At 39.1% G+C, this 23,489-nt stretch overlaps 1 protein-coding gene, 1 long non-coding RNA gene and 1 pseudogene across 2 annotated transcripts in view; 2 read left to right on the forward strand and 1 right to left on the reverse strand.

Moving 5' to 3' along the window:
* The window catches only part of C4BPA (complement component 4 binding protein alpha), a 43,473-nt gene extending 27,172 nt beyond the window's left edge, over positions 1-16,301 (reverse strand). The window contains exons 1-4 of the mRNA XM_055234379.1: positions 16,269-16,301; positions 10,308-10,576; positions 9,193-9,378; positions 7,664-7,763 (exon numbers count right to left, since the gene is read on the reverse strand). Coding sequence (XP_055090354.1) covers positions 7,664-7,763; positions 9,193-9,378; positions 10,308-10,401 — 380 coding nt within the window. The 5' untranslated portion in view covers positions 10,402-10,576; positions 16,269-16,301. The remainder of the gene's footprint in view (positions 1-7,663; positions 7,764-9,192; positions 9,379-10,307; positions 10,577-16,268) is intronic.
* LOC134731952 (uncharacterized) overlaps positions 1-23,489 on the forward strand; it is a 39,741-nt gene that overhangs the window by 6,030 nt on the left and 10,222 nt on the right. The gene's annotated exons all lie outside the window — the stretch shown is intronic.
* Positions 21,872-23,259, forward strand: LOC129458494 (kinectin-like; annotated as a pseudogene).

Here is a 23,489-nt window from a genome sequence, read left to right on the forward strand (position 1 = left end):
CCCTTCCTGAGTCCCTGCCCTGCTGACTTCAGGCCACAGCAACAGACATTGAAGGAACAGCCTCCTGTAAACACCATTTAACTATCTCCCACACCTATGTCAAGTCAGGTCCCTACAATAAATCCTACGGTTCTATTTCTCCAGGTAAATCCTGACTGACATAATTAACGTAAGTAGATAAGAAAAAGAAAATGGAAATCTAAAAATTGGAAAGTAGGAGGTAAAAGAATCATTGAAATGATGTGATTACAAACCAGGTAATCCTAAGAGAATTCAACTGAAAGAATTTTTAAAAATTTTTACAAATAATATGACATGGTTTGGCTGTGTCCCCACCCAAAACTCATATTGAATTGTAGTTCCTATAATCCCCATGTGTCATGGGAGGAATATAGTGGGAAGTAATTGAATCATGGGGGCAGTTAACCCAATGCTATTCTCGTGATAGTGAGTGAGTTCTCATGAGGTCTGTTGGTTTTACGAGGGGCTTTTCCCCCTTTACTCAGCACTTCTCCTCCCTGCCACCATGTGAAGAAGGTGCCTTTCTTCCCCTTTGCCTTCTGCCATGATTGTAAGTTTCCTGAGGCCTTACCAGCCATGTGGAATTGTCAGTAAATTAAACCTCTTTTCTTTATAAATTACCCAGTCTTGGGTATTTCTTCATAGCAGCATGAGAATGAACTAATGCATAATAAAAAAATTTAGAAAGTTAGCTGAGATATCAAACTAACATGCAGAAATCAATAGTAGATAGATGATAGATATAGATAGATAGATGATAGATAGATAGATAGATAGATAGATAGATAGATAGATGATAGATAGATAGATAAACTAGTTACAATACAAAATGGATAAATAATCCATTTAAAATACCAAAAACATTTTTTGTTTGGTTTTGCCAGAGGTTTAAACTCTTCAAGAAATGCAAAATCTATGTGAGGAAAGCTGAAACACACATGAAGAAACAAGAAAAAAAAGACTAAGATGAACTGAGGAAAGCATAGCAAAGGGTAGCAGAATATGCCAAAATAGACCAGTTTGGCATAAAGATTGTTTTTTGAGTTAAAACCACTTGAAACACAGCAAGATGCAGGAAGGGCACGCTGACCTCCCCTTTTCTTCCTGAAGGCTGGAGATGAAACTTGTTGCAGGAAGTCAGGGACCCCAAACGGAGGGACCGGCTGAAGCCATGGCAGAAGAACATGGATTGTGAAGATTTTATGGACATTTATTAGTTCCCCAAATTTATACTTTTGTAATTTTTTATGCCTATCTTTACTGCAGTCTCTAAACATAAATTGTAAAGATTTCATGGACACTTATCACTTCCTCAATCAATACCCTTGTGATTTCCTATGCCTGTCTTTAATCTCTTAATCCTGTCAGCTGAGGAGGATGTATATCGTTCCAGGAACCTATAATAATTGTGTTAACTACAAAAATTGTATAGCATGTGTGTTTGAGTAATATGAAATGTGGGCACCCTGAAAAAAGAACAGGATAACAGCAATTGTTCAGGGAATAAGAGAGATAACCTTAAACTCTGACCGCCAGTGAGCTGGGCAGAACAGAGCCATATTTCTCTTCTTTCAAAAGCAAATGGGAGAAATATCACTGAATTCCTTTTCTCAGCATGGAATGTCCCTGAGAAAGAGAATGCACACCTAGGATAGGTCTCTGAACTGGCCCCCCCGGGGCGTACCTGTCTCTTATGGTCGAGACTGGAGGGGTGAAATAAACTCCAGTCTCCCATAGCTCTCCCAGGCTTATTAGGAAGAGGAATTCCCACCTAATAAATTTTGGTCAGACCGGTTGATCTCAAAACCCTGTCTCCTGATAAGATGTTATCAATGACAGTGGTGCCCAAAATTTCATCAGCAATTTTAATTTCGCCTGGGTCCTGTAGTCCTGTGATCTCGCCCTGCTTCCACTTGCCTTGTAATATTCTATTACCCTGTTAAGTACTTGATGTCTGTCACCCACACCTATTTGCACACTCCCTCCCCTTTTGAAAATCCCTAATAAAAACTTGCTGGTTTTTGTGGCTTGTGGGGCATCACGGATCCTACCAATGTGTGATGTCTCCCCCGGATGCCCAGCTTTAAAATTTCTCTCTTTTGTACTCTGTCCTTTTATTTCTCAAGCCAGCCGACGCTTAGGAAAATAGAAAAGAACCTACATGATTATCGGGGCAGGTTCCCCGATAGAAACTCTCACAGGAAAGATACCTTCCCTGTACCTGAAGGAAAAGAACACTTTTATCACCAGAGGCAGGGAGTCAAGGCCAAGAGAAATCTGTACAAAGAAACTTTGTACAAAGACTACTTTTTGGGTCTTCATTTTCCTGTGAAGATTCCTATGCACTTGTTAAAATAAAACCTGTTTTATTTTATGTATGCTTTTCTGTATGCTTTTCTCCTGTTAATCTGTTTCATGTCAACTTAATTCTCAGGCCTGGTGGAGACCCTAAGAGGGTAGAGGAAAAGTTTTGCCTTCTCTGCGGTAACATATTCTTATCTAGAGAGAGTCAACATTATAAAATATCTATTCTCCTAAAGTTAATTTTATCAATTTATTTTTCGAGTTGAGGTCTTGCCCTATCACCCAGGTTGTAGTGCCGTGGCACTATCATGGCTCACTGCAGCCTCGACCTCCCAGGCTCAAGTGATCCTCCCACCTCAGCCTGTTGCATAGCTGGGACTAGAAGTGCGTGCCACCATATACTCGGCTAACTTTTTTAATTTCGTGTAGAGACAAGGTCTCCCTATGTTGCCCAGGCTGGTCTCGAACTCCTGGACTCAAGAGATCTTCCCACCTTGGTCTTCCAAAGTGCTGGGATTACAGGTGTGAGCCACTGTGCTTCACCTAAAATTAATTTTAAAACTAATCTAACACTGATTTTAAAATATGTCTAACTTTAAAGTTTTTATAGAAAAATAAATACGTGCTGTCAGGAAAACTTCAAAAAAGAAGAGCAATAAGATAGCACTACCCATATTGGCTATTAAAACATATTATAAAGCCTCAATTATTAAATGACTGTGAAACTTGTACATAAATGTACAGAAAAAATACTGGCATTGAATAGAAAGTCCAGAAATAGACCTAGATAGGTACATGAATTTTATATAGTATCAAAGAGCATCTCAAATCAGTAAAGGCAAACTTTTATTTATTTATTTATTTTTAATTTGTGCCTTATTATAATTAATTTTTTTTTTTTTTTTAGTTTTTTTTTTTTCATTATACTTTAGGTTTTAGGGTACATGTGCACAATGTGCAGGTTTGTTACATATGTATCCATGTGCCATGTTGATTTCCTGCACCCATTAACTCGTCATTTAGCATTAGGTATATCTCCTAATGCTGTCCCTTCCCCCTCCCCCAACCCCACAACAGTCCCCGGAGTGTGATGTTCCCCTTCCTGTGTCCATGAGTTCTCATTGTTCAATTCCCACCTATGAGTGAGAACATGCGGTGTTTGGTTTTTTGTCCTTGCGATAGTTTACTGAGAATGATGTTTTCCAGTTTCATCCATGTCCCTACAAAGGACATGAACTCATCATTTTTTATGGCTGCATAGTATTCCATGGTGTATATGTGCCACATTTTCTTAATCCAGTCTATCGTTGTTGGACATTTGGGTTGGTTCCAACTCTTTGCTATTGTGAATAGTGCCGCAATAAACATACGTGTGCATGTGTCTTTATAGCAGCATGATTTATAGTCCTTTGGGTATATACCCAGTAATGGGATGGCTGGGTCAAATGGTATTTCTAGTTCTGGATCCCTGAGGAATCGCCACACTGACTTCCACAATGGTTGAACTAGTTTACAGTCCCACCAACAGTGTAAAAGTGTTCCTATTTCTCCACATCCTCTCCAGCACCTGTTGTTTCCTGATTTTTTAATGATGGCCATTCTAACTGGTGTGAGATGGTATCTCACTGTGGTTTTGATTTGCATTTCTCTGATGGCCAGTGATGAGCATTTCTTCATGTGTTTTTTGGCTGCATAAATGTCTTCTTTTGAGAAGTGTCTGTTCATGTCCTTCGCCCACTTTTTGATGGGGTTGTTTGTTTTTTTCTTGTAAATTTGTTTGAGTTCATTGTAGATTCTGGATATTAGCCCTTTGTCAGATGAGGAGGTTGCAAAAATTTTCTCCCATTCTGTAGGTTGCCTGTTCACTCTGATGGTAGTTTCTTTTGCTGTGCAGAAGCTCTTTAGTTTAATGAGATCCCATTTGTCAATTTTGGCTTTTGTTGCCATTGCTTTTGGTGTTTTAGACATGAAGTCCTTGTCCATGCCTATGTCCTGAATGGTATTGCCGAGGTTTTCTTGTAGGATTTTAATGGTTTTAGGTCTAACATGTAAGTCTTTAATCCATCTTGAATTAATTTTTGTATAAGGTGTAAGGAAGGGATCCAGTTGCAGCTTTCTACATATGGCTAGCCAGTTTTCCCAGCACCATTTATTAAATAGGGAATCCTTTCCCCATTTCCTGTTTTTGTCAGGTTTGTCAAAGATCAGATAGTTGTAGATATGCAGCATCATTTCTGAGGGCTCTCTTCTGTTCCATTGATCTATGTCTCTGTTGTGGTACCAGTACCATGCTGTTTTGGTTACTGTAGCCTTGTAGTATAGTTTGAAGTCAGGTAGCGTGATGCCCCCAGCTTTGTTCTTTTGGCTTAGGATTGACTTGGCGATGTGGGCTCTTTTTTGGTTCCATATGAACTTTAAAGTAGTTTTTTCCAATTCTGTGAAGAAAGTCATTGGTAGCTTGATGGGGATGGCATTGAATCTATAAATTACCTTGGGCAGTATGGCCATTTTCACGATATTGATTCTTCCAACCCATGAGCATGGAATGTTCTTCCATTTCTTTGTATCCTCTTTTATTTCATTGAGCAGTGGTTTGTAGTTCTCCTTGAAGAGGTCCTTCACATCCCTTGTAAGTTGGATTCCTAGGTATTTTATTCTCTTTGAAGCAATTGTGAATGAGAGTTCACTGATGATTTGGCTCTCTGTTTGTCTGTGATTGGTGTACAAGAATGCTTGTGATTTTTGTACATTGATTTTGTATCCTGAGACTTTGCTGAAGTTGCTAATCAGCTTAAGGAGATTTTGGGCTGAGACAATGGGGTTTTCTAGATATACAATCATGTCATCTGCAAACAGGGACAATTTGACTTCCTCTTTTCCTAATTGAATACCCTTTATTTCCTTCTCCTGTCTGATTGCTCTGGCCAGAACTTCCAGCACTATGTTGAATAGGAGTGGTGAGAGAGGGCATCCCTGTCTTGTGCCGGTTTTCAGAGGGAATGCTTCCAGTTTTTGCCCATTTGGCTGTAGGTTTGTCGTAGATAGCTCTTATTATTTTGAGATAAGTCTCATCAATACCTAATTTATTGAGAGTTTTTAGCATGAAGGGTTGTTGAATTTTGTCAAAGGCCTTTTCTGCATCTTTTGAGATAATCATGTGGTTTTTGTCTTTGGTTCTGTTTATATGCTGGATTACATTTATTGATTTGCGTATGTTGAACCAGCCTTGCATCCCAGGGATGAAGCCCACTTGATTATGGTGGATAAGCTTTTTGATGTGCTGCTGGATTCAGTTTGCCAGTATTTTATTGAGGATTTTTGCATCAATGTTCATCAAGGATATTGGTCTGAAATTCTCTTTTTTGGTTATGTCTCTGCCAGGCTTTGGTATCAGGATGATGCTGGCTTCATAAAATGTGTTAGGGAGGATTCCCTCTTTTTCTATCGATTGGAATAGTTTCAGAAGGAATGGTACCAGTTCCTCCTTGTACCTCTGGTAGAATTCAGCTGTGAATCCATCAGGTCCTGGACTCTTTTTGGTTGGTAAGCTATTGATTATTGCCACAATTTCAGAACCTGTTATTGGTCTATTCAGAGATTCAACTTCTTCCTGATTTAGTCTTGGGAGGGTGTATTTGTTGAGGAATTTATCCATTTCTTCTAGATTTTCTAGTTTATTTGCATAGAGGTGTTTGTAGTATTCTCTGATGGTAGATTGTATTTCTGTGGGATCAGTGGTGATATCCCCTTTTTCATTTTTTATTGCATCTATTTGGTTCTTCTCTCTTTTCTTCTTTATTAGTCTTGCTAGCGGTCTATCAATTTTGTTGATTTTTTCAAAAAACCAGCTCCTGGATTCATTAATTTTTTGAAGGGTTTTTTGTGTCTCTATTTCCTTCAGTTCTGCTCTGATTTTAGTTATTTCTAACCTTCTGCTAGCTTTTGAATGTGTTTGCTCTTGCTTTTCTAGCCCTTTTAATTGTGATGTTAGGGTGTCAATTTTGGATCTTAAGGCAAACTTTTAAATAAGTGGTGTTGGGGTAACAGGAAAGCAATATGAAAAAATATAGTCTAAAATCTGTACCTCATACTGTATACTGTATATTAACTCCAAATAAATTAAAGCTTTGAATATTAAAAAATATGAAAATATAAAAGAAGTAGAGGAAATATGGGCAATTTTTTTTAAAACCTTATAGTGGGGAAGGCCTTCAAACATAAAATCCAAAAGCCATTTCTAAAAGAGAAATTTATGAATTTAACAACATAGATACAAATAATTTCTCCTTAAGGAGAAAAAATACCAATAGCCAAGTCAAAAACATTATACATACACACACACACACCCACACACACTGTGGGAAAAGTTATAGTATATGTCAGAATCAAGGCCTAAATCCTGCTATGCACAGACTCATGTATATGTCTAAATGCATATATCCTAAAACTTAAGAATAAAAAGTTCAACAAGTTAAGGAAAAAAAAAACAACAACCAGGCATCAGACATGCTAACTAGTGCACAAATAAATACAAACATCCCTTGGACATATAAAAATATACTCAACCTCCCTGACAATAAGAGAAATAGACAGTGAAACTATAGTGAGATTTTAGTTTCACCTCTTACATTGGGAAAAATTCAAAAATTTGACAAGTTTTCAAAAGTTTGACAACACAGTTGGAGAGTTTATGGAGAGACAGACATTTGCATACTCTGCAAAACCATGAAACCCTTGGGGAAAGCAGTCTGACAATATCTTTTAAATTTTCAAATATACATACTCTTTGAGCCAGGGAGGCCTCCTCTAGGAAGCTATCCTGCAGATGTAACTACATATGTATAAAATGACATGCATACAAAAGAATACTTTCAGAGCATTGTTCAGAATAGCAAAAGATTGGAAATATCCATGGATCCATCACAAGGACGGCAAAGCCATGACACAACTACACAACAACATTCTATGCAGTTGTAAAAAGAAATTAATGAGGAAACTCCCTGTGCACAAACATGGAAATATCTCCAGTATACATTGATAAGTAAACAATAAAGCAAGATTCAATACTACGTTCATTAGAGGAAAGGGGGGAAAATAAGAATATATGATAACTTCTTAGCTTGTATTTATATAAGGAAACACTAGAAAGGTACATACGAACCAATACAAATAGATCTTTGCTTGAGGACAGGAAGGAATGGGGTGTATGGAGATAGGATGGAAATGAGAATTCTCAACGTCTATCTTTTTACATCATTTTAAATTTTGAAATATATGAAGACTTCAGCTATTTTTTAAATAAATATAAAAAATTGCTCATAGATTACCTCACACTCACCCTTCTGAACAGCTGAATTCTATTTGTGATCCAAAAGATAAATCTGTCTTAATCTCCACTTGCCCATTAGGTAACTCTCCTGGGTGTCTGCATCGTTTGTCTGGGAGAAAAATTTAAATAATGATTAGTACTTCCAAGTACTCACATATATGGCATTAGAAAAGAAAAGAAATTAACCAAGGTTCACCTCTGCTTCCAGAAACACAGAGAGATTTAGATTCAAACTTATTTCTAACACTGACTCACCTCAAAATTAATACAAAATTTGATCTGATTTTTTTTCTGGTACATTTTACCAATAGAGAAAAATGACCAGTTAAATAATTGCAGCAGTAGAACACATGGTCCAGGACTTAATAAGCTGACCAGGGATGGGAGAGCTTTGCTTCATTCTATGTCTATGGCAGGTACTTAGAACCTAGGCCACTCAAAAACGCATGTCACAAAAGGAACAAAACAGAGAAAGTATCGATTGTATACCCTACTATTGGAAAACACTGCAGAATGCATTCCCAACTGACAGTGAATCATAACTTTTCTTCAAAACACAGCAAATATTTTGAGTGAGGTTCTTTTGAAAACTGCATTGCCACTTTCTAGCCACCTACCATTTTATAATTTTTTAAAAAGTGAATCTGATTTTCAATATATCATAACGAAATTTGTGGTTCATTTCTTGAAAGAAGTGTTTGGTGGATTACTTTATAAAGAATAGACTTCTGACCAGGCCCAGTGGCTCATACCTGTAATCCCAGCACTTTGGGAGGCCAAGGTGGGCAGATCACTTGAGGTCAGGAGTTTGAGACCAGTCTAGCCAATATGGTGAAACCCTGTATCTACTAAAAACACAAAAATTAACCAGGTGTGGTGGTGCATGCCTGTAATCCCAGCTACTCAGGAGGCTGAGGCAGGAGAGTCACTTGAAACCAGGAGGCAGAGGTTGCAGGGAGCCAAGATTCCACCACTGCACTCCAGCCTGGGAGACAGAGCTAGACTCCATCTCAAAAAAAAAGAACAGAGTTATTTTTCAATGCAATTAACTACCCCTAATTTTTCTGTTTTGCTTTGTTTTTCAAAAAATGCCTCAAGTATGTACATTGAAATCAGTAATTCACAAACTGTCTTCTTGGTGACTAAAGATTCAGAAAATTGGCCGGGCGCGGTGGCTCACGCTTGTAATCCCAGCACTTTGGGAGGCCGAGGTGGGCGGATCACAAGGTCAGGAGATCGAGACCACGGTGAAACCCCGTCTCTACTAAAAAATACAAAAAATTAGCCGGGCGTGGTGGCGGGCGCCTGTAGTCCCAGCTACTCGGAGAGGCTGAGGCAGGAGAATGGCGTGAACCCGGGACGCGGAGCTTGCAGTGAGCCGAGATTGCGCCACTGCACTCCAGCCTGGGCGAAAGAGCAAGACTCTGTCTCAAAAAAAAAAAAAACAAAAAAAAAAAAAAAAGATTCAGAAAATTTAGTTTCTGAGGCAACTTTCCAAAGATAGGAAAAGCAAAGGAAAAAAAAATGTTGATACTTACGGATACAGAAGGTATTATACATCCATTTGCCATCAGAATTACAGGTAAGCGTCTGAGCTGAATGGGATCTGACATAGCCAGGGCGGCAGGTGTATTTCAGAGTAGTTCCAGTTTCGAAGCGTGTCTCAGTCAACGTAATATCCACCGGGGCAGCAAACGATAAAGTGGGTGGAGGACCACAATTGCCTGGACACCAAAATGACAAGGAGCACCAAAACTTATACCTTGGGACACAGCATCTTATTGTTTATGTAGTGTGATGTTTAGAGCAGGGATCATTCTTTTCACCTCTAGTCAAGAAAAATCGTAACTCCTATTATACTCGCTGTTCAATACACCTAGTGAGTGATCACTAATATATATTTGTTCACAAATGATAATGACAATGATAACAATAAACAGTAATGATAAAAGGCAGAATTGTTTTCCCTTCTCTACTACACATGGGATAATTTATCTGAAAAAGAAGAAAGACATGAACTTCACCAACCTATTGGATTCCCCGTATCTGCTGACTCAAATGCATCTCTGCAAAGTCAGAAGTCCCTACAAGTTGCCTCAACAGAAACATATTATTGTATTGAAATAACATTACATAACATTGGTTGCCTCAGGGAAGGGAAACAGGGTGGCTGGGAAATGGGTAAAAATAACATTTTTAATTTATTATTTTTACATCTGTTTGATTTTGAATGATATGGAGGAAGAAGCATGGAGCCCTTGAAGCGTAAAAATCTTAACTTTGCTTTTTTTGCAAGAATTAAATACCAGGCTGATTTACTTTCTAAGCACCCCCTGAATAAACCCACAAACAGTGAAAATTGTTTAGTCATAGCAATAGATAATATAGATCTGTCCATATTCTCATCCATATAGATGGTTGGGAGAGAAATTCTTTCCTGGAGAAACAAAAATCTAGGGGAAAATGTCTAGAACGCCATTTCCTTTATGTGTAAATCAAATTTCCCTAAGTTCTAGCCTGTCAAATAAACCACTTGTTGATAAAGCTGGGTTTCTGCTAGAAGCCCAGTCATTATCTTTTTTAGCCTTAAAAGTGAATGCACAGATGAACTTGGTTGTTTGTTGCTGATCTGAGCTTGTTTCCCACTACTCACCAAGAACAGCAGGCAACAGAGCAGCGACCAAGGTCATTTGGAAGAGAATTGGATCAGAGACTTTCCACAGCCTGGAGAAGGGCCAGGCTGCCATTTTCCCTTTTCTATGAAGAGCCCCAGATGGAGTTTTTGCGGGGTGCACGGCCTGCTGCTTCGCTGATGTTTTTCTGCTGAAAGAACTCAATTTAATAAATAGTCATTGAATTCCAACTTGTCATAAAGCACTAGAATAAATGTTATGGGATCCATGTCTTCAAGGAAATGACAGCCTGGAGTGGAAACAAAACAAAACAAACCTCTGAGCACAAATGTTACAGCACAAGACAGTAAGGATTGGCCTCTGCAGAAGCTGTGTGCTCAGAAGAGAGATTGATTCCAAGTGGAGGGAGGGAGTGGGCTTTGCAGAGGAGACTGCATCTGCACTAGGTGTACTGAAGACATTGCAGAATGGATGCAGGGCATGTTGAGGGAACAATAGATAATACTCCAATTTGGCTAAATGTCTGAGGTGGGAAAGGGACAGTTTACAGATGTGTCTGAATGGGATGTAAATGTCAAGTTTAGGAAATTTATAGACTTTACTCCTTGGAGAATAAAAGTGCTTGTTTTTGATGTGAATTGTTTGTTTTTAAGCTGAGGAATGACACAATTATTATGCTTTAAGATCGTTATGGCAGACATGCACAAGATAGATTGAAGGGATTAGAGGAAAGAAACAGGGAGGTTGAGTGAGAAGACTTGCAATTGGCCAGATGATCTAACAAAGAAATGGCAGAGGAGTTACAGGAAAGCTACAAACATAAAACAAAACAAAACAAAACAAAAAGGCAGGAAAATGATGGGATAGAGAGAAAGAGTTGAGTCGCCGTATAGAAGTATTGGGAGTTCCTCGTGAGAACTATTGACAAAAGCAATAAACCATGAAGCAATTTGCAGTTTTGAAAAATGATCATACACACACACACACACACACACACACATATATATATATGAAAAATATACATGGCAAATGCACTTTTATTTTTAAATCAGACTATATAGACTTTTTAAAGCAAAATTAGTAAGGACTTTTTTTTTTTTAATCTTCATCACCACTTCCCATTCCCTTTGGAGAACACAACATATCCTAAGTTTGCACTAGGAAAAAGTCCCTTTCCTTTGGGTAGATACTCAGTAGTGGGAATCAAAGGGGAGTTCTATTTTTCGTTTTTTGAGAAATCTCTGTACTGTAAATCTATAAAAATAAAAAGAAATTAAGAAAAGAAATAGTCCATGTCTTCAAAGGAATATATGAAGTTAACCAAATTCACTCCCATAAAATAGTGAATTTCATCTTTTACTTTGACATCTTTGTTGGATCCGGATGGTTGGACGCTCTCATGCATCCATAATTCATACAAAGCCCATATACATTTAGGTAAAGGGAGTCCCTTCAATCAATATTTCTCCCCAAGATGTTTCAGTCCCACAGAATGTAGGACTGTAATGTAATGTAGTGTATATCTAAGGTAATGTTCAGTCCCTCAACATAAAGCTGGTCTCAGTAATATGGGACAGTCTTACATAATGTGGGACTGAAACATCTTGGAGAGAAACTGTGTGGGCGAAGGGAAGTTTATAGTGCCCTTCAGACTTTGTGGGGTCTAATTTCTTCATTGAGTAAAGACTCACATAAGCTTCTTATCTTTCTAAAACTCAGTTCTGATGAAGCCATCCCTCCACTTGTTGTCAGCTGTGGGAACCCCATGTCACACACGTCCTGTCCCATGAGCTCTATACATCCCCACCAGGGCAATTCTGCCAATACGTAAATTCACCTAACAAGCAATTTACCAGTTGTAGTCACTTACTGGAAGTGTGTTCTCAGACTTTGTACTGAATGAATCCAGGTGGTCTAGAGAGGTTGGGAGGAGCCAGGACCAACATTCTGGGCCTTCATGCTTCCCCTTTCTACTCAGTTTCCCCCTCTTTTTTCCCATTATCCTCCTTCCTAACTCTATGCCCCTCTCTGCCCTCACAATCTTGTGAAGCTGGAGACAGCTGAGAGCCAGGCAGGTTGCATATCATGAAAACCACGTCACTCATCATCTGTGAAATTTATAAAATGTGACAAATTTCTCCCACCCAATAAGATGTGTTATGAACTATGAAAACTATGGGAAAAAGTTTCTTCAATTTTTGACAATGAGTAGATTTGTTGTGTTTATTCAATTCCAGTGAAATTGAAGAAGAGAATAAAAATACTAGTGGTTTGGCAAAATAGAATTGACATGAAAAATCAAAAGGATAAGAGTATAAAGTGGAAATTTCCCACAGGAATTGTTGCAGTTGTTATTACATTCACAGGAAAAATATATATGTTGAATATGTTCAGAAAAATATTCATGACTATATTTACAAAAATACAACCACAAATCATTAGCTTCAAGAAGTTGAACAAAAATGTCTTAAATGCTGCTAAAATATGTATCCATTAGCTACATTCAAAAAGAATATATTTATACTCATTGAATATTCAAAATGATTTTTTTTCTTTTTCTTCTCTAAAATTGTAATAGAGATGTGATCTTACTGTGTTGCCCAGGCTGGTCTCAAACTCCTGGCCTCAAGCAATTCTCCCACCTCAGCCTCCCAAAGTGCATAAGCCACCATGCCTGGCCTCCAAAATGAATATTTCTTAAAACAATGTTAGATAAATTGATACTTTGATAAATTCAGCAAATTTGTTTCTATGAACTGATCCTTCAGGTACTGGCATTCACTCAATTGGCTTTGATGACTAACTTTTCGGTATTGCAGTCTGACCCCTTAGGCTCCAGCTATCCTGGACAACCAGAATTCCTTACCATTCCAGCACTTTCCTATCTCCCATTCCTGTCCACATCATCTACCCTCTTTCTTTTTCCTCTTTAATTCCTACCCATTCTGGCAGTCCCTTCTCCAGCATTCCCTCCTATCCAAGCAAGCCTCCACAACCAAGTACAATTTTGTATTTATAACTCTGATTCGGACTTGGTCTGTAACTCACATCTGAAGTCTGCCTTCATCACTAAACCACAAAATCCTTGAAATGACAGAGTATGCTCCCATTTATTTCTGCCCCACAATAGTACCTAGCCTGCGCCTCATGAAGTTAAAGTGCTCAAAAAATGTGCATTAAATTTAAATCCAAAAGCTCCTAGGGATAGCATGTGTTCCAAAGAAAAGTAGTACTGTGCCATATCAGTGTCTCCTCTTACAGTGTATGCTTTCTTAAGGACTGATTTTACCTGATTTTAAAGCAAGGCAAACACCTATATTTTCATGAGAACTGGCCCAAATAATTTTACTCTAGGCTCTTCCATTCTTAAACCGAAGTCATCATATCATCAACTAGTCAAGGGAGGACAGTGAAGGAGGGAAGCAGTAAGCAAAAACTGGTTCTCCTCCTTCCACAGTTTATGACAGGAGATACAGACAAATGCAGACCCTACACTGTGATGAGGAAGTTATTTCACTCCCTTTACTTCAGCCTCACACCTAGGCCATGGCCACAGAGCTGGGGACAGAGGAGGACAGTGTGGCCAAGACCTTGGACATGGGCTGTGGAGTCACACCCAGAACATGTGAGTTGGCATCCTGCCTCCACCACATGGGAACCGAGTCCCATGGGCAAAACACTCAGCTCCTCTAAGCCTCAGTTTCCTTTATTATAAAATAAGAAGGATAACTGTAATTGCATCTCAGAATTTCTGAGAGGGGCTTGACATGGTGTGTGGACGGCACATAGTAAACATTCAAAAGAAATGATAGGGAAGAGTTTCATAGAATTGGCATTGGAATGTCACTCTGTCAGAAGCCGAAATCCTGGATGTCAAAACATTGTCATCATAATGATTTAAAATTGCAATAAATGGTTGCATCACCAGGGACTTTAATTACACCCCAGTGCAGAGGAACATCCACTGAACTTCCGGCTAGAAGTCCTGGGTCTTGTCTCCACTGTGGCCTTTGGTACAATGAGATCTAATGTGTCATGCAGAGCAGAGGGATGCTGGCGCCTCTGGCGCTGTCCTGGGGCTTTGTCTTCCCTTGCCCTCAACTATCTTCCTGAAAGGAAGTCATCCACGTCCATAACTTTAGTCATCATACCTGAATCATCCACAGGTCGGGCGCGGTAGCTCACGCCTGTAATCCCAGCACTTTGGGAGGCTGAGGCGGGCAGATCACAAGGTCAGGAGTTCAAGACCAGCCTGACCAACATGGTGAAACCCCGTCTCTGCTAAAAATACAAAAATTAGCCGGGTGTGGTGGTACACGCCTGTAATCCCAGCTACTTAGGAGGCTGAGGCAGGTTAATCACCTGAACCCAGAAGACAGAGGTTACAGTGAGCCGAGATCACACTACTGCACTCCAGCCTGGGCAACAGAGAGACTCCGTCTCAGAAATAAATAAATAAATAAATAAAATGAATCACCCTCGGACCTCTGGGCCTACTTATCTCTGGTTCATGCAAAAACTTCCATGCTCCATAAATTCAATTGTTAATAATTATTTTATTCTCTCTTATTCCTTCCTCCGTGTAAGTTTTAAGCTATTCAGGCTTGTCTTCTTTACTCTGGTTGCTAACTAGTTAAATTCTGGTGCTCAAATTAGGTCTTTCTAAAGGCAATTAAATAAATCTCTGTAAAATAAGGAGGAACTCTTTTCCTCTGCAGCTGCAAAAAAGCAGATGATAATCTACGTGACAAAATTGACCTTGCAAATGTTTTTTCTAACAAAGGAGTCATTCCTGGATTTTAGAGGTGGTTGCTCTGCCACATGACAGTAACTTTAAACCTCAGAAAAGTGTAATTCTGACTGGTTATCTTAGTGAATTTTTTTTTCTGGAATAATATTTAAATGAACATTTCTGTTTACTGAAAGTTATAAGTGCTTGTGTGTTTTCCTTAATAATTATTACACTTTCCTCTTTATCTGCAACCTTGAAAGTAAACTAAAACTTTTGACTCTGTTAGATTTCTCATTTAAGCAAAAAATAATAATAATAATAATTTAAGTTAAAATTCCCAAGGTTCAAATCAGTATTTCCATTCACTTCATTTGTATCTCCCAGGCACCTTGAATTTAACATATTTCAAACTAAATTCGCTATGTTCCTCCAACACTACTTAATATCTGTGCTTTCTGTCTCAGTGGAGGTGACGATCTCCACCCAGCCTCCCAGACTAGAAATCCAAGTCATTGTTGCCTGCTCTGTCTCACCTCCTTGCACTATTCAGAGTTGTCAAGTCCTATCAGGTTGGTCATAGCAGCAGCACCAGAATCTGCCACTCTCTCCTACAGTCCACTTCCATAGTCCAGGTTTAGGTTCGTATAATTCCCTTCCCCTCACTGTAGACCACGGCAAAAGCCTTCAAACATTTATAAGCCAGCTTCCATGTTGATGCCATTATGTCCCTAAAAAGCAATTTACGTGTTGTTACTCTGCTTAAAAACTTTCATGGTTCTCAGTTTCCATAGGTTCCCCTATCTGTCCCAATTTTCCCATAATTTCTCACTTAGAACACCATGCTTCAGTCTCAAGGAGGCACTTACCCTTCCCCCAAAACATTCTGGATTTCTTTTTTGAGACGGGGTCTCACTCTGTGTCACCCAGGCTGGAGTGAAGTGGTGCAATCACAGCTCACTGCAGCCTCAACCTCCTGGGCTCAAATGATGCTCCCACCTCAGTCTCCCCGGTAGCTGGGACCACAGGAGCGTGCCACCACACCCAGCTAGTTTTTTAATTTTTTGTAAAGACAGGGGTCTCACTATGTTGCCCAAGCTGGTCTTGAACTCCTGGCCTCAAGTGAACCTCCCACCTCGGCCTCCCAAAGTGCTGGAGTTATAGGCGTGAGCCACCATACACAGCCAGGATTTTTTAAAAAAACACCTGCAAGCATTTGCAGTTAATGTCTCCCGTGCATTAATGCTCTTACCTCCGACTTCTTTATTCACTATTCCTTTATTCACTATTCAGATCAAATGTCACCTCCTTGGTGAAGCATTGTCTAACTTCATCATGAAATGCCAGTATTTTCTGTTCTTCCAGTACTTGGCTAATACCTTAATTGTAACATTGTTTTGTATCCTAACTATGTATTTGCTTTTGCCTCCCAAAATACATTGTGAATTCCTTGAAGACAAGGAAGGTGTTTATTCAACTTTCCATCTCTAACGTGGTATTGTAATTGGTCTATATAACCCAGTGACTGCTTTGTTAAAAAAAAACATTTGCAAGGTCAGTTTTGTTATGCAGATTATCATCTGCTTTTTTGCAGATGCAGAGGAAGAGAAAAGAGTTCCTCCTTATTTTGCAGAGATTTCTTTCACTGCCTTTAGAAATACCTAATTTGAGCACCAGAATTTAACTGGCTTAAAACTTACATGGAGGAGGCTGGGCGCGATGGCTCACGCTTGTAATCCCAGCACTTTGGGAGGCCGAGGCAGGCGGATCACGAGGTCAGGAGATCGAGACCATCCTGGCTAACACGGTGAAACCCCGTCTCTACTAAAAAGACAAAAAAATTAGCGAGATGTGGCGGCGGATGCTTGTAGTCCCAGCTCCTCGGGAGGCTGAGGCAGGAGAATGGCGTGAACCCGGGAGGCGGAGCTTACAATCAGCCGAGATCGCGCCACTGCACTCCAGTATGGGCAACAAAGCGAGACTCCGTCTCAAAAAAAAAAAAAAAAAAAACTTACATGGAGGAAGGAATAAGACAGAATAAATAATAATAAATCTAAAAGGAATGAAACTCAATTTAATTTTATCTTTAGAGTGAGAATGACTGTCTCACTGAGGACCAAATGTAATAATGTGTGTGAAATACTTTGTCAGTTTTGAAGAGAGATAATACAGTGACTAGACTTCCCTAACAAACCATTAGGATGCATCCTAACTCGGAGGGTTCTCCAACTACGGGCATTTGCAGTTCACCATAACTACTCCTGGTGGTTCCTCAGCAGAAACCAGCTGGCCACAAAGTATGGGAATGGAGGCTAGAACTTGCGAGCTAAGACCCAAGTTGGAGTTCCAGCAATACCACAGTCTAAGTCTGTGATCTTGAAGAAGCTGTATCAGCTTCTTGGATATCAGTTTCCTTCATCTCTAAAATGATGACATTAAACCTAGATGGACAAATTCTGCAATTCTGTGACTGCTCACTGAAAAGCTGAGACTACTCTAGCAAACTTTCATATTTCAAGGACATCATCTTTTAAATTCCTGCAGAAATGGAAGCAACTCAAGAACTTTAGTCAGCAGGGTGGGTCCCTTGTGAAAAATACTATTGGTACTTAGCAATGCAGTACAATTTGAGAGTCACTGGAAAAATCTTTAGTCCTCAAATTTCTCCTTCCATGAGAAGTTACTTTTTAAGTTAAGATATTTATTTTGTCTAACTTCCCCCTTTTAAAATGCAGATACCTTGTGAAAGGATAGTATTTTTCTCCAATCTGGGGCTGAGTGTCTTCTTCCTTACATCTGGGCTCTCAATTATATCACTTACAAACTCCAGAAAGAACTTGCTTCCATACTTTCCCCGCCCTTCCTAGAATCTCTTTTTTTTCTTTTCTTTTTTTTTTGAGATGGAGTTTCACTCTTGTCGCCCAGGCTGGAGTGCAATGGCACAATCTCGGCTCACCCCAACCTCTGCCTCCCTGGTTCAAACGATCCTCCTGCCTCAGCCTCCCAGGTAGCTGGGATTACAGGCATGTGCCACCAGGCCTGGCTAATTTTGTAATTTTAGTAGAGACAGGGTTTCTCCATGTTGGTCCGGCTGGTCTTGAACTCCCGACCTCAGGTGATCTGCCAGCCTCGGCCTCCTGAAGTGCTGGGATTACAGGTGTGAGCCACCGCACCTGGCCAAATCTCTTTATTTTTCTATCAGCTCCTTTATTCTGTGTTCATACTATATTCAAACATATCTCTAAGCTTAATGCCAACCTTCTTTGATGCTTCTGCCTCTTCTGTAGTCTACTTTTTATTCTTTTGGTGTTACCCTATTTAGAGATAGAATAGGAATCAGCAAAGTGACAAGTGGCTGAAGAATTAAAACGAAGACCAGAATGGTACTGTATCCTGGCCAACCAAGGAAGAAGAGAATTTCAAGAAGGAAGGGTTATCAGCATCGTCAAAATAAGAAAGTAAAGAAGATGAGGATGACTAAGCCTGCTAGCTTCAGAGACCAACTGGAGGCTGGCCAGTGTCCTCCTAATTACCAAATCTAAATGTCTTTGCTGTCAATGGTAGAGGAGATTTGGAGTGGTTAATCAAATCTCAAAATAGAAATGGCCCCAGTTTTCAGAATGTAGACTATGAAAAGCAAGCTTCCTGTGAACCCTTTGAAAAGTCTGGTTGACCCCTTGCCTCAACTCTCTGATGTGGGAAGGTGGTGAAAGATCAACAAATCGACACATCTGTCTTTTAGATACAGTGACAAGAGCAACACCTTACACCTCTTCTTCTTCAGCTTATTTTATTAGAATGCAATATTATTCCTCCATTTATAATTTTTAAAACTTGAGGTTCAGATGGGGTTTAAAATACTTCTCAAGTCTTACATCCCCATAATACAGTGCTCCTGAAAAGATTTCTGCTGAAAACACTTCCAAGCTTTTGTCTCTGTTTTATCCTTCTAATCCTGCACTCCTTAAAGGGCCAAACCACCAGCCTTTCCTCCAAGCTACCCCAAGGGTTTAGTAGTCCACCGACCTTTGGTAGTTGAGGAAGAGCAGAAGACTCTATGATGATATCTTGGGTAGTTTCTCAAAGAGGAAAACTGCCTTGATCTATGTAGTCCTGGCTCCTCCCCAGATCAGAGTTTATCATAATACCCTTAAGTTGATTGGTAATTGCTCCACCAAAAAGTCCCTGAATTTCAGCCATGCGGTTGGCTGGTCAGGGATGGCTGATGGAAATAGATGGGCAGAAACTTTTGACGGACCCAATGAATGATTAACAGCAGAAATAAAGCAGCACTGTTTATCCAAGCTCCTTCCTCTTTGCTAGTCCTCATTCTTCATAACATGTCGCAATCGTTTATTTTCTCCTCTGCCAACCATTTCCCCTAAGTGGAAAGGTAATTTGAATTTGAAGCCAGAATTCTTTTTTCTTTTCATAAACACACAAGGGTTATGCAAGACACAGTCCAGCTAGCCTGGAAACCTTAGATACTGCGAGGTTCAGACAGCCTCCGCAAAAGTGATCCACTTTCCATGACACTAGATGCAGTATGCTTTCCTGGAGCTTGAGAACTGATATTCTTGCCCAGAGCTCGTCTCTATCCCACCCCAAAGAATTACAAAAGGTGGGGAATTTATCAAACATGTATTGGGTTTCCACTGTGCTGAGTTATCTAGGACATATTCGGAGTTCAGCAAGTGTTAACTGCTATTACATGTCAGGCACCAGAGGATCTCCAAAAATTGTCTTTCCAGTGTGCTCAGAAGAGCGCAATGAAGGACTGGCCACGTTTCTTCTCACATACATCTAAAGAGACCACAAGCACTTACATTGTCCAATTAAGCTACTAAACCTCAAGGTTAAGATTTGTGTGCTCAGAAGATTGCTATTAAAAGGCCATTCTTTCTGAGAACTTCGCTTTTTCTGTAACAAATGCTAAAAGTCCCAGAAGAGTTTCAGAAAAGGAACTAAACTACAACAGGTTGAGTTAATCAAGGAAGGTTTTACAGAAGATGTGAGATTTGGATAAAAGGTGGAAATTATTAGATAAAAGTGGTAAGGATATTAGATGTAAAGAAACCATGTGCTAGGTCACCAAGGTGAGACACTGATTTGACAAGAATGAAGATAGAGGAGGATTCCAGATTGCACAGTCTTGAGACTAAATTGGAAGAAATACCACCTTTAAAGCTGCTATTTCTTTAAAGTACCGTTTTCCAATGTATTGAAGTCCTTTCGTTTACTTTCCACAGTGACTCTTACAGGTTTTTCTCTCCAGGTCACCAAATTGTCACATTCCCTCTCAGCAGATGCTCTTACCTCCTACTTTACTAAAAATCATTCTACCTTAGCTTTATCAACGTCAAATTTTCCCTTCTATTCACTCCTCATTCAGAGCAGAATTGTTTCTTCTTTTCCCACCCCATTTTCAATGCATCTCTCATCCTGAAATGTCCCTTCAATTTTGCCAATACCTCAAATTCCACCTTTCTTCTTTAGTGTGATGCTGAACTTCTCAAAGGTGTGGCTTGTTCTACCTGCCTGTTCTTTCTCATTCATCACTCCACCTGTTGGTTTCCCATCTGGCTTCTACCCCTCTTCTACTGACATGTCTCCCTGAGGCACGCCCTTAGGTCCAAGTCCAAAATATCTTTAATTCATTTCTTATGATCCATCTGCAGCCTTTGTCAGTGCTGATCATTTCCTTTCTGAAACTCTCTTCTCCTTTGGCTTCCATGACACTACACTTTCCTGATTCCCTTAACTTAACTAATTTCCCTTTCTTAGTTATTGTTACCTTCTCTTCCTCCTTCTCGTTCCTAAATATAGATATATCTCAGGCTCTTCTTTTTAAAAAAAATTATCTTCGCAATTTTAATGATCTTGCTTTCTGTCACAGCTTTAACTATTACCAGTAAGAAGACTAGCCAGCACTACATTATTATTTCTTACTCTCCAAAACTCAAGACTTACTTTCTTAGGTTTTTTGGGTTTTTTTAATTGCCCACTGGACATCTTGCAAGCACTTCACCCTCAGCACATCCAAAGAGGAATTTCTCATTTCCGGCCGACAAGCTTCACTTTCTGACCCCAACTTTTTCTGACCTCTGGTTCTCAGGAATAAAATTTCAGATTCACTTTTGAACTCTTCCTCTCCCTGACCCTTCAATGTTTGATTAGTTGACAGGTTGTTTTGGTACAAGTTTTCAATACCTCTCGTGTCTGCTGCTGCTTTTTCATTTCTGTTGCCATCAAACCAGTTCGGGTTGATAATGCCTCCCATATGGACTATTGTAGGAGTCCTTTCATTGGTTTCTCTTAGTTCTTTTCCCTCATCAACCAATACTACAACCAACATTGTGAGAGAAATCTTTCTTTATGTTCTGTCCTTATTACTTCCTTGTTTGAAAGGCTTCCATGTCTTCATGGTCTGACTGCCAAAAAGCAAATGTATATTCTCTGCCTACCAAAAACAAGTGTATATTCTCTAGCATGTCATTCAAAACCGTCCAAAAACTGGCTTTGACTTATCTTTCCAGCCACCTTCTCTCTCACCAATTTCCATGCTTCATCTAGGCCAGTTCAGGCTATGTGCAAGTTCCTAAACATATCCCATTTTTTCTGCCTCTGTGCAATGCCTTCTAAAATTATTATTAGAAATTCATTTTACAACATTAAAAAGCTTTAAGAGAATAAACACTTATAATTTCATATTCTAAGACAATTGTTTTTATCTATGCCTATTATTGTCTAGTCCTTTCCCACAAGAATAAAGGTTTTACATAAATGCAATCTTAAGCCCTTGTTATTAAATATTATATTTTTACTTAAGATTATATTTTTCAACTTGTGCTCTAGAACCTTAACCTCCTCTGACCCTGAAGTTCCAGCCATACATTCTTTTGCCTTTTTTTCAAATCCATGCAACCATTCACTATGACTCAAATTAGAAGGGACAGACACCTTTGGAAATAATTTTTTGAGAACTTCTTTAGCCTCCAACTCAACAGCTTCCACCTATTGCTGTCTTTCCTTGGAAGTCTTGTTCACTTTGTCTTGCAGCATTTTTTCAGTTGATGCCAATGCTTCCATTGCTTCCCAGTTTTTCTCCTGGAGGTTAAGGTTCTAGAGAACAAGTTGAAAGAAGCTGATGAAATGCACACATTGTTACAGCTAGAATGTGAAAAATACAAATCCGTCCTTGCAGAAACAGAAGGAATTTTACAGAAGCTACAGAGAAGTGTTGAGCAAGAAGAAAATAAATGGAAAGTTAAGGTCGATGAATCACACAAGACTATTAAACAGATGCAGTCATCATTTACATCTTCAGAACAAGAGCTAGAGTGATTAAGAAGAGAAAATAAGGATATTGAAAACCTGAGAAGAGAACGAGAACATTTGGAAATGGAACTAGAGAAGGCAGAGATGGAATGATCTACCTATGTTACAGAAGTCAGAGAGTTGAAGGCACAGTTAAATGAAACACTCACAAAACTTAGAACCAAACAAAATGAAAGACAGAAAGTAGCTGGTGATTTGCATAAGGCTCAACAGTCACTGGAGCTTATCCGGTCAAAAATAGTAAAAGCTGCTGGAGACACTACTGTTATTGAAAATAGTGATGTTTCCCCAGAAACGGAGTCTTCTGAGAAGGAGACAATGTCTGTAAGTCTAAATCAGACTGTAACACAGTTACAGCAGTTGCTTCAGGCAGTGAACCAACAGCTCACAAAGGAGAAAGAGCACTACCAGGTGTTAGAGTGAAGTAATCGAGAAACTGTTCATTTGAGGATAAAAAAGGCATTGTATTATATTTTGCCAGATTAAAGCCTTATTTATGTTTTCACCCTTTCTACTTTGTCAGAAACACTGAACAGAGTTTTGTCTTTTCTAATCCTTGTTAGACTACTGATTTAAAGAAAGAAAGAAAAAAAGCCAACTCTGTAGACACTTTCAGAGTTTAGTTTTATAATAAAAACTGTTTGAATAATTAGACCTTTACATTCCTGAAGATAAACATGTAATCTTTTATCGTATTTTGCTCAATAAAATTGTTCAGAAGATCAAAGTGGTAAAGACAATGTAAAATTTAACATTTTAATACTGATGTTGTACACTGTTTTACTCAACATTTTGGGAAGTAACTGCCTCTGACTTCAACTCAAGAAAACACTTTTTTGTTGCTAATGTAATCGGTTTTTATAATGGCGTCAGCAAATAAAAGGATGCTTATTATTCAAAAAAAAGATTATATTTTTAAGATTTTCTGCTTCCTCATATTTATCACCATATAGGTGTATATTACATTTAAAGTACCATAATTTATTCAAAATTTTCCCAAGAGTAGACATTTCAAATGCTCATAAGGTCCTCCTAGATAGATAATATACACAAATAAGAAGTAGCTTCAATTTCACATCATTTTGCTCCAGTTAGATTAATCTTAGGAATGAATTTACTTGGCTAAAAATCTTAT

Source organism: Symphalangus syndactylus, chromosome 19, assembly GCF_028878055.3.
Source record: "Symphalangus syndactylus isolate Jambi chromosome 19, NHGRI_mSymSyn1-v2.1_pri, whole genome shotgun sequence".
NCBI lineage: Eukaryota > Metazoa > Chordata > Mammalia > Primates > Hylobatidae > Symphalangus > Symphalangus syndactylus.